General features: G+C 32.6%; 1 protein-coding gene across 6 annotated transcripts; it reads left to right on the top strand.

Annotated features, from left to right (window-relative positions):
• The first annotated feature begins 467 nt into the window (after nt 1–467).
• On the top strand, nt 468–9,842 carry LOC136223736 (agamous-like MADS-box protein AGL65). 6 transcript variants are annotated; one of them, XM_066011881.1, is made up of 18 exons: nt 468–580; nt 810–1,015; nt 1,714–1,767; nt 1,895–2,000; nt 3,240–3,302; nt 3,408–3,492; nt 3,580–3,687; nt 3,998–4,054; nt 4,191–4,450; nt 5,814–6,020; nt 7,864–7,923; nt 8,365–8,383; nt 8,470–8,537; nt 8,668–8,683; nt 8,786–8,847; nt 9,124–9,220; nt 9,347–9,413; nt 9,614–9,836. In XM_066011881.1, the coding sequence occupies exons 10-17, from the start codon at nt 5,836–5,838 to the stop codon at nt 9,386–9,388; spliced, it is 549 nt and encodes a 182-aa protein (XP_065867953.1). In that variant the 5' UTR covers nt 468–580; nt 810–1,015; nt 1,714–1,767; nt 1,895–2,000; nt 3,240–3,302; nt 3,408–3,492; nt 3,580–3,687; nt 3,998–4,054; nt 4,191–4,450; nt 5,814–5,835; the 3' UTR covers nt 9,389–9,413; nt 9,614–9,836. The 6 variants fall into 6 exon arrangements, with proteins under 6 accessions (XP_065867953.1, XP_065867952.1, XP_065867957.1 ...); XM_066011880.1 differs by having other exon boundaries at nt 3,994–4,054; XM_066011885.1 differs by having other exon boundaries at nt 3,580–4,054; nt 7,888–7,923; nt 9,614–9,840.
• The last annotated feature ends 930 nt before the right edge of the window (nt 9,843–10,772 follow it).

The following is a 10,772-nucleotide window of genomic DNA, read 5'->3' as shown; positions in this document are numbered from 1 at the left end:
GCTATCGTATGTATGCTATTATATTCACTATATGTGGTTCCTATCTAACCCTTGCATGTGATCTTTGCAGCTAGAGTGATCTAGTTCCCTTGGCCGGCTTACTTCGGGGGAGACAAGTAAGCGCCGCACGGGTCCGGACGGTAGGCCCCGTGACACAAACCACGTTCCAATTCTTTGCTTCTTATTTTGCATAAAAATGAATGCATATAATTGACATATACATATGAATGCATATAATTGACATATACATACTTGCATTACTCAGCTTCTTTAATTTTGAAATATTCTACTTGTACATTTCAACTTGGATTCATTTTTTTTCAATTTCTTCCCATTTTCCAAAAACACCTCCAATGGGCATTTGCGTACTTAACCACCGCAAGTCGAAACGACGTCCCTTCATGGAGGGTTAGTTTTGTCTTTCACTTCATCTTCTACACCGCTTCTCCTTGTCGTTCACCAGGTACGTGTCATCTTCTTGCTGCTGATCTCGAGTACTGTACGGAAGCCCTGGCACTCTTGTTTCTCTTCATTTCTCTCCATTTCTCCAGGCTACTATTTTCATAACTCCCTGTTTAAGGTCAGTTATATTCTTCTGATTCATTATCATTTTTCTTGCTTATTACCTTTGTTTCTGATTCTGTATTTGGGTTAAAAGGGTTGCTTATTTGATACTTGATTTCTCTGAATCCTAAATCTATAAAAGCTAATCTAACCTTTGAATGCTGATTTAATTTCATGCATCTTTGTTCTGTTTTTTGTTGTGAGACTTTGAATTTTTCAATTGGTTAACATTCATAGTGTAACAGGCCAGCAGTTACAGAATCATGATTTTCTTGGACTGCAGTCATTGGAGGTTGCAGCTTCACTTCCTTCTTGTTTAGCTGTTTTTATTTGTGGAAGCAGCCAAATCAAATATAGTGCTTCAATTCTCCATCTGCCCAGTCGACCAGCACTGCCATCTTTCTCTACCATCAGTTGACTCTTGTCTCCACTGCTGGTTGCCGATGATCAGGTGATTTTAATTTCAATGAAATTCTCACATTGCATCTATCTTATGTCAATTCCCTAATTTCTTTGCATCTACCTACCTGTGTAAACTGACTTCCATAAATATGACAATATAAAGTGGAAAAGATCTGTAACAGCAATATCAAATCAAACTCCGAATAACCAAAGCTTTGGGAATTAGGCCAATTGAGTATGATGAGCAAGCAAATAGATTAGAATATTTCAAATAAAGTATGTTTTGGAAAATTGTGATATTGTTTTTCCAATCCAAATTAAAGTTTACAATGCCTCCATCCGTTAATTTTCAACTTCATCTATAGATAGCTTAAAACTTTAGCTCTACATAGCTTAAATATGTTTTTGTTTCCATACTTGAATGTGTTCTTTTCTTTAGTTCAGGAGAATTTGCTGTTGCAAAACCTTTTATTATTGTTTTACTGACCAGTTGTATGGTCATTTGACGATTGAGAAACATGTTAGCTTAACTTGTATATTAGTTGCCATATGGTTAATTTGGATGTACTTATGTGTTTATGAACGTTAGTGGAAGTGGTTAATTTTGTTTAAAGTAGAAGTTATCGTGGTTTTTATTGGCTGAGAGGTTCGGTTCTTTATTTCCCTGGCGATTCTTGCTTAATAGTTCTTCATTTCTATATTTATTAATTGGGGTCTCTGTTTCATAAACTTGTATTGTTGTTACAGAATGCTAATGGTGATATCAACAATGAAACCAGAGAAGACCTGCTGCGTTTGAATGTTAGCTTTTCCTTCTCAGCCTGTTTCCAATTTTAATTCTTTTCCTTAATTAGCTCTTTTATCAGAATTTCATTAAAAACATGATTCTCTGCTAGTTTTGAACGAACTTATTAATTGTGTCATTCAGAATATATCCATCCAGATATAAATATTTCAAAGACGGAAGAGCAGTCAAAGATCGTAAGATACTGTGGTTGAAGTTGTTAAAGCGTAAATAAAGAATCTCCAATTTGGTAAGTGTTGATAGTCTTTCAAAACCTGCAAATTAATTAAAACCATTCACTACTTACCGTATTAATTTGAGAATGCATGAAATAAGTATCTTCAGGCCTATACCTTCATTCTCAATGCCAGCTATTAGATTAAATGATAAGTTCAGTTCATTTAATTCTTATAAGCTTATCCAACAATAATTGAAACGCTTCAAACATAGAGTTTTTCAAAGCTATATCAAGAGCAGTCTCGTGTTGAACATTCATGATTTCCACGGCAAATTCAATATGTCCTTAAGATGCAGCAATGTGTATCCACAAATGGTATTTCATCAATAATGGATAAAATGCGTCGGTTGTCTGAGAATTGCTGCCTATAACCCCTCGATCTGCTAGCACTCAATAGAGGGTCCAGCATTGATATTTTCAACTGATACAGAAAAGTAGATTAAGGCGGAGCAAGTATAGTATATATATGATAAGTATTAATATAAAGTGATAGGAATCAATAAATCAAACGTTTGACTTTTGAATGTTGCTAGTAATTGCTAATATTGAGTTTAATAGGTCTTGCTTATTCATAGTACCACATTGCAGTTATTTGAGTGCTGGAGAGCGGAAATCACTTCGAAGATTCCGATATTAATATATTTGTGTCCATCTCCTAATCCACAGTAATCGAATTAATTGAGAAGAGAGATTATGGCCCTGTTTGGCAAATAGCTGTTAGCTGATAGGTGATTACATTAGCCGTTAGCTGATTACCTTTTTGGTTAGGTGATTTGACTAGCTGATTGTGTAAATTTGCTAAAACTTAACTAATTGCTGATAGCTGTTTGAGTAAATGACAAATAAAGACATGATAAAGCATTTATTTGGAGTTAAAAGATAATAATTAGGGGTAAAAATGTCATTCATAAGAGATGGAGCAATAATCTAATTGAAAAAGCTCATAAAATGAGCTTTTTTGAAATTACATTTTTGGACCCAATAAGCTCTTTCAAACCTCTCTTCACCAAGCACCACTATTAGAGGTATGACTAATCAAAACCTCTAAAGTGGCTCAAACCTCTAATTTTACCCCAAAAAGCTCTTTACCAAACGGGGCCTATATATTTTTGTCTCAAATCTACACTTCATGATCCGGTTTATAGAGAGGTTTGATATGAATGATCTTGGTCTCTAGAAGCTTTGCTCCTGAATCTTCATAATAGGCACATATTTATGCAACATTTTACTGAATCTCTTCTCTGGAAATAGGTGTTGCATATGGACCGAAATGACTACTATGGAGGTGAATCAACCTCTCTTAATCTTAATCAGGTATATTCTCTCATTGTCTGGATATAGAATTTGTTAATTAACTAAATTTATGACTGTATTTTAAATCTATCTGATCCTCGTTTTGAAATTTGTTGACAATTGTAGCTTTGGATGCGCTTTAGGGGGAGATGAAAAACCTCCAGAAGTCCTCGGTTTAAGTAAGGAGTATAACGTTGATATGATACCTAAGGTATGTGTCATTCGAGTACATATCACAATTTCTATGTTTTTTACTTTTGACTCACTTAATAATGCTTCATATCTCTTTTTTTCGCAGTTCATCATTGCCAACGCAAACTTGGTTCGAGTTCTCATCCATACTGATGTTACTAAGTATCTTAACTTCAAGGCAGTGGATGGTAGTTTTGTATACAATAAAGGAAAGGTATGATGCCCTTGTAATTAGATTTCGTTGATATAATTAGCTTAATATATTTTTGTCGAAGTAATACACTCGACGAATAAATTGATGCCATATTTATACAGACATGATCCTCTGCTAGTTTTGAACTTACTCTCATATAATATCTTGCATTAGAAAGAATATGATTTTTGGTGTTTCCTCGGGGTTAGCCCCTCCATTGTAACCAAGAAAAGAAAGAATATGATTCCCAAGGTCTAGGATTTATCCATTTGTGTTCTATTCTTGTATATACCTGCTCTATTCATCTATCCATTTGGATCTTCTTAGTAAGATTTCAGAACTTGAAAGGTCACAGCAAGTTCATTTGCCCAAGGAGGTGCTTAGTGAGGTAGGAACACGGAGCCCTTCTAGACTATCAAATAATTCGTATATGAAGTTTTCGGGTTAATAGATTTTAATTATAATTTTAAGATTGAACTGCTGTTTATCAAATTGCTACTGATGTCGTTCTTGCTGGCTTACAGGAGGAACGTACTTAACAACTCTTGGTTTGGAAGCAGGATACAGTGGAGAAATGTGAATTAGAACTTATTAACCTTCACTGTTCCAGCTCTGATGGAAATTGACTTGACTCGCGGCCCATATTTTGATTTGAGCCAACTGAACAGACCTTTTCTTGAGTATAAGACCTTCTGACAAGGAAACTATTGAAGCGGATTTTAAGCAAAAAATGGATGCCATATTATCAGAAATTGATAAAAATGCTCCAAACATGAAGGCTCGGGTATAGTACTCCATTCAATCCTTTTTTTTTTGTATTGTAAATAATTTATCAGTACAGAAAAATCCGACAGAAAGTAATTATTTGCGTCGCGTTTCTCAAATAAACTTTTTTCCACTAGTGATCTCTGAAAACTGGTCAGAACCGCTCAAATGACCGGTTTAACCATAAGCCGTTTGAACTAGTCTCGGTTGAGCGGTCTGATTGGGTCATTTTTCGTCATTCATTAAATAAAAAAACAATTTTTTTGTTATTATGGGGATTCGAACACGGGATCCCTCAATACAAGCCAATATGGCTTAGCCTAGGCTAGTGTTTAATTTATTGTTTTTTATCAACAATTAAGTTGTATATAATTTGTTCAACATTTAAATTGTTTGGTTAATAGAGGTTTGAATCCTACCTCTGTTAAAAGTTAATTTTTTTTCAATTAAACATGTTTGAAATCTAACTGAACAAAACCGCCCGACCGGCACTGGGTCAACCGGTTTACGGTTAAATCGGCTGGTTTGAGCGGCTCTGGCCAGTTGTGATAGATTAAGAATTCGAACAACCTTCGGTCTTGTGACCGGTTCCGTTGGAACCAGGTTGAACCGGACAGTCTGGTTTGGTTCTTATAACCATAATACATTTTTTTAAATAAACATGCCTGAAATCTAACTGGACCAAATCGCTCAACCGGCACTAGGTCAACAGGTTCACTGTTAAATCGGTTGGTTTGAGCGGTTCTAGCCGGTTTTTAAAGATTAAAAATTTGACCCACCTCTAGTCCGAAATTGTTACCGGTTTCGGTTGAACCGGACGGTCCGGTTTGGTTCTTACAACCGTGATTTGAACTTAAAATATACATAAATAAAATTTAAAAGTTCAGTAAATTACATGATTTAAACTCAAGTATAAAATATATACCCTACTATTTTTATGTTTTGTTACTTAAGCAGATTAGTAAATTAATTGGTAACAGATTAGGACAAATTCACTTTCCAAACATGACTTAGTCATGCTAATGGATAGGCATTGGCAGAGCAGGATTTTATTATCTGCCAATTTGAACATGTGGCATTGCCTTAGCAGATTATGTTTGTTTTGTTTTGTTACTTTAGCAGATTAGTATATTAATTGGTTTCAGATTAGGACAAATTCACTTTCCAAAGATGAGTTAATACATTTTAGTCAAGGTAATTAGAGCAGTGGATTCTATTGTCTGCCAATTTGAACATGTGGCATTGCATGATGAAGATCAATGGTCCAGAAGAACTGCACCAAAATCTACAGATTTTAATTTCTAAATTTGAAATCAGTTCTTCTGAAGTTTCACATGTATAAAATACCATGGTTTTCCTAATTTCTGCATTTTCATTTTCAGTTTCAGAAATTGGAGAGGTGAAATGGGAAGAAAGAAGTTGGACATAGCAAGATTGGATAGTGTGAAGGCAAGACAAGTCAAATATTCAAAGAGGAAAGTTGGACTCTTGAAGAAGGCCAAAGAACTTTCTATCCTCTGTGATGTTGATCTAGCTGTTGTCATGTTTTCTCCTTCAGGAAAGCCAACTCACTTTGTTGGCCATGACAAGTAATCCTTTTTTTCCCTTATTACTTGGCCATCTCATTATATTTGCCCCTGACTAATCCAAAATTTTGGTTTTTGACCCCTGATTTATTATTTAGTAACATTTGCCCCCTTCATCTCTCCAAAATGCTTATTTTCGCCCCCTTACCTATTATTTGGTTAGATCACCCCTGATCTATCTAAAATTGGTGAAATCTCAACCAGTGTGGATGGTTGAGATTTCACCAATTTTGGATAGGTCAGGGGCAAAATATAACCAAATAATAGGTTAGGGGTGCAAAAACAAACATTTTGGATAGGTCAGGGGCAAATGTTCCCAAATAATACATCAGGGCCAAAAATCAATATTTTGGATAGATCAGGGCCAGGGCCAAATAGTGTTTTAATCCTTATTACAATTATATTCTCTTAGACAAGTTTTGCAAAATTCAACTTGTTTCAAATTTATTTTATTTCTATTCGTTAGATGCATGTGTTTCAAAATAAAATTAGATTCTCTTAGACATGTGTTTCTAATTCGACGTGTTACAAATTTATTATATGTTATTCGTTAGACGCAACGGTTCTCTAAACAAAATTAGATTCTCTTAAACACATTTACAAATTTAGCATATGTTATTCGTTAAACATACAACAACAAACAACAACAACAACAACAAAGCCTTAGTCCCGAAATGATTCGGGGTCGGCTAACATGAACCATCATATAAAACCGTGAAAATCAAGTCGTGTCAGCGACACAGATTCGCTCCCTCCACTCCGTCCTATCCACTACCATATTTTCCTCAATTCCCAATAAACTCATATCACTCTCGATCACCCTCCTCCAAGTTTGCTTAGGTCTTCCCCTACCCCTCACCACTACATCCCTTTGCCACTCTTCGGTTCTCCTAACCGGCGCATCAAGCGCTCTACGTCTCACATGGCCAAACCACCTTAGTCGGTTTTCTCTCATTTTATTCTCAATAGATGTAACCCCTACTTTTGTCCTAATTATTTCATTACGCACCCGGTCCTTTCTCGTGTGACCACACATCCATCTCAACATACGCATCTCCGGTCCTTTATTCGTTAAACATAACGTGTTTTAAATTCAACTTGTTTTCAGTCTTTCTTTTTTTTTTGTCTTCATTTTATTTCAGCTGGCTGCCCTCTGTTAAATGTAAATCTTCTAGCTTCTGTTAAAATTCAGTAGATTCTTTTTGCTATAACTGGCTTTTTAAAAAAAAAAAAAACCATTTCTAGATATGAATATATCTATGATGCATATAAATAGTTAATATTCTGTTGAGAAAAAGTAAAAAGAAGCTGATATTAGATTCACATGTTCATTAATTCTGACTGTCAAGTCAGATTTTAGAGTGGAAAAGTGGGCAAGATTGGATACAGTATATCTCTCTTAAAAAAAAGTAATAAAAAAATTTGATACTGTATTCGAATTTTGATAATTTCATCCCTTAAAGTGGCCAAAATTTCATATTAGACTCAAATTTTTATAATTTTAAGTGGAAGTGTGAGATTTTATATTCCAATCTTAATGAATTTAAGTACTTCTGTCTAGTACTAAAAATGTAATTTACCCCTAATAGGTAAAGGGCAAATCAGTAATTTAAATGGATAAAAAGACTAAATTGTTTGAAAAGAACAAAAAGTTAAAGAGAGGACTAAATATTGTGTTAGGTAATAATACATGAATTAATAAATTATTAGTCCTTCCATTAATTGAGTTTCACAAGCATATAAAATGGCTCAAGAGGTTAAATATATAAATATGTCCGATGTGGTAAATTAGAATATGTGATTTTTGTATAATATATAACTTAATTTATTGAATTTATTGTTTCAGAGATATAAGTGCTGTTTTAGACAGGTTTTGCAAATTGTCTTTGGACGACCGAGAACAAAGGTGCGACTTATCTCTCTTTTATGTTATTATATAAATAATTAAACAATTATAGTTTTAAACAAAGCAAAAAGATAATTGTTTTTTTTCTATTTATACTTTTCAATTATAGGAGCGGCCTCTTGCCAATTAAATTGGCAAGGGAAGGCTTGCCCCCAATACACCCTTGCGGTGGGACCCCTCCCCGGACCCTCGCTCAGCGGGGACGCGTAATGCGACCGGGCCGCCCTTTTTTTTTTATACTTTTCAATTATTATTATCATAACGTCAGTACAAAATCATTATGAATTTTAAAATTTAATGGAACTGATCACTTCAGCATAAATAGTTTTATTAAAAAAAAAATCACCAATTTTTACATAATATTTATATTTTTAGTTACAATGATTAATATTCAGCCAATATCCCATTCAATTGCTAAGTTATTCTTATTAAAATTTTCAGGAAGGCATACACTATGAAGGTATGCATTTACTTAAATGAAAAGTAATTATATTTTCATTTTTAGATTTATATTTAATATGTTAATATAACCTTTATATTTGAAAGGCGCTTGAGAAGGCGTATGAAAAGCTGAACTTAGATGGTGGTGATCTAGAAAACCATACAATTGATAGGTATATATATATATTACAGATATATATATATATATATATATGCAGAACTTTTCTAATTCCTAACCATGCATTTTGTATTATCCATATGTTTTTTGTAATTTTTCTTTTTTTTTTTTTTTTTTTTTTGCAGACGCGAACAACTTGGAGTATGTATATATATGTTCTTTTCAAATTGAGAAATCTTTGTAGTCCTTTAATTTTGTATTATAAAATTAATTAAATACTTAAAATGTGTCCAATTTAAACAGGTGCAGACGCAACAGCTGAACGAGCTGAAAAAAAAACTCTTTGAGAAGAAAGAACTTCTGAGGTTTGCTTTATGTTTTTTACTGTTACATTGTAATAATAGTCTGGTATTATATTATTTAAATATTACTCGCTTTGATCGAAATATCATAGTTTTTGTCTCTCCGCTTTTAATGCATTAGAAACACTTTGTACTGGCTAAGGAATATAGCTCGGTACAGCTCTGAAATAAGAGGTGGGAGGTTGTGGATACGAACCTATCCTCTTACAAAAAAAAAAAAAAACCATATCAAGAAAAAGAAACATTCTGTATTAATATGTATTAATTTACTTTTGGTAGGGATTGGAAGAATCCTTATAATGTTGAGAGCCTTGAAAAGATCAAAATAATGGAAGATCATCTTCAAACAACCCTTTACAAACTAAAGGATTTGAAGGTATATATTAAATTTTTATGCAACTCTTTCTATTTCTTATATATATATATAAGCTAGAAAATGAATATAATTTCTGATTTTGTGCCAAGAAAATTGACTTTGACCTTTTATTTTATTTGTTGGAAGTTTGAACTAAGTGAACGTGAGATCGAGGGTTGGAGCTTTTGAGATCGAGGGTTGGAGCTTTTTAGAGGTATATTGTTGCATTCATTTGCAAGTCTTATTTTTATAAGACATTTCTAGATGGCATTTTTGACACGATATTACGAAATATAGAGAGAACCCGATTAATACTATTATCATTTTTATAAAACGATCATAAGTTATATGAGATAATATAAAACGATTATGGTACAGGCAACCTGAATTGTGATTTTTGGCATTTGAGTGCAGGTACTGAAGGACTTGGAATTTCTGGACTATATGAAGATGATTAATGGTGTGAAATAATATAATTTGCTTTCGGAAGACTTTATCTTAGTATGTAATATTTTCTATTCGGTTGATATAATTTGCATCCGAAACAATTTCTAAAGCATTTCTTTGCAGCAAGAAATGACTATATCATTGCAAACATCATATGGAGTTCAAGTATTTTAAGTCTCTAATCTTAGTAGAATCTATCTATAAATCCTTTTCAAATTATTTTCTTCTAAAATATTGTCTGATATTTGACCCGTTAATTTGGTGTCAAAATGAAATAGTGGATGGGACGGTCCAGTTTGGTTCTTATAACCATAAATTTATATATATATTTTTTAAGTAAATATGCTTGTAATCTAAAAAGACCAAATCTCCAGTTTAACCAGTTGGTTTGAGTAGTTCTAGCGGATTTTTAAAGATAAAAAATTTGAATCATTTCTGGTTCAGAATTATTACTGGTTCTGGTTGAACTAGGTTAAACCGGATGGTCCGCTTTGGTTTTTACTAAAATATACATAAACCTAAATTACATAATTTTAAAATTTATATATTTACATAAACAAAATCTAAAAGTTTAGAAATTACTTAAATATATATCCTACTATTAGTAAACTACTTAATTTAAACTCTTTTAAGTATAAAATATATACCTACTATTAGTAAATTACTTAATTTAAACTTTTAAGTATAAAATATATATCCTACCATTTTAATAATTTACATGTTAATAGTAGTTTTATTAATAACAACTATTTGGATTAAAAAATTATATATTTTGTATTTTTTTCATTCTTTTTTTTGTATATTGAATATACAAAATATCTCTATGTTTTCGTTTTCTTTTTCTTTTGTTACTTTTTAGCATAATAGTTGTTAGCAGATTGATTACACTACAAAAAAAAAAAAGTTTCATTGAAAGATATTTTTCACTTTAGCAACGGTTTTTAACTGTTGCTATATTTTTTACCGACGGTTTATATAACCAATATGTCAAACATCATTTATGCTCCAACAAGAATTTGGCAATTAAAAAATCATAATAAATATTCGATAAAAAAAAATAAAGTTTTGGTAATTAAAAAATCTTAATATATATTTATCCTACTATTTAGGTCATTGACAATGTCAA

This window comes from Euphorbia lathyris, chromosome 3, assembly GCF_963576675.1.
Source record: "Euphorbia lathyris chromosome 3, ddEupLath1.1, whole genome shotgun sequence".
NCBI lineage: Eukaryota > Viridiplantae > Streptophyta > Magnoliopsida > Malpighiales > Euphorbiaceae > Euphorbia > Euphorbia lathyris.
This window is presented reverse-complemented; position numbering and strand designations above follow the sequence as displayed.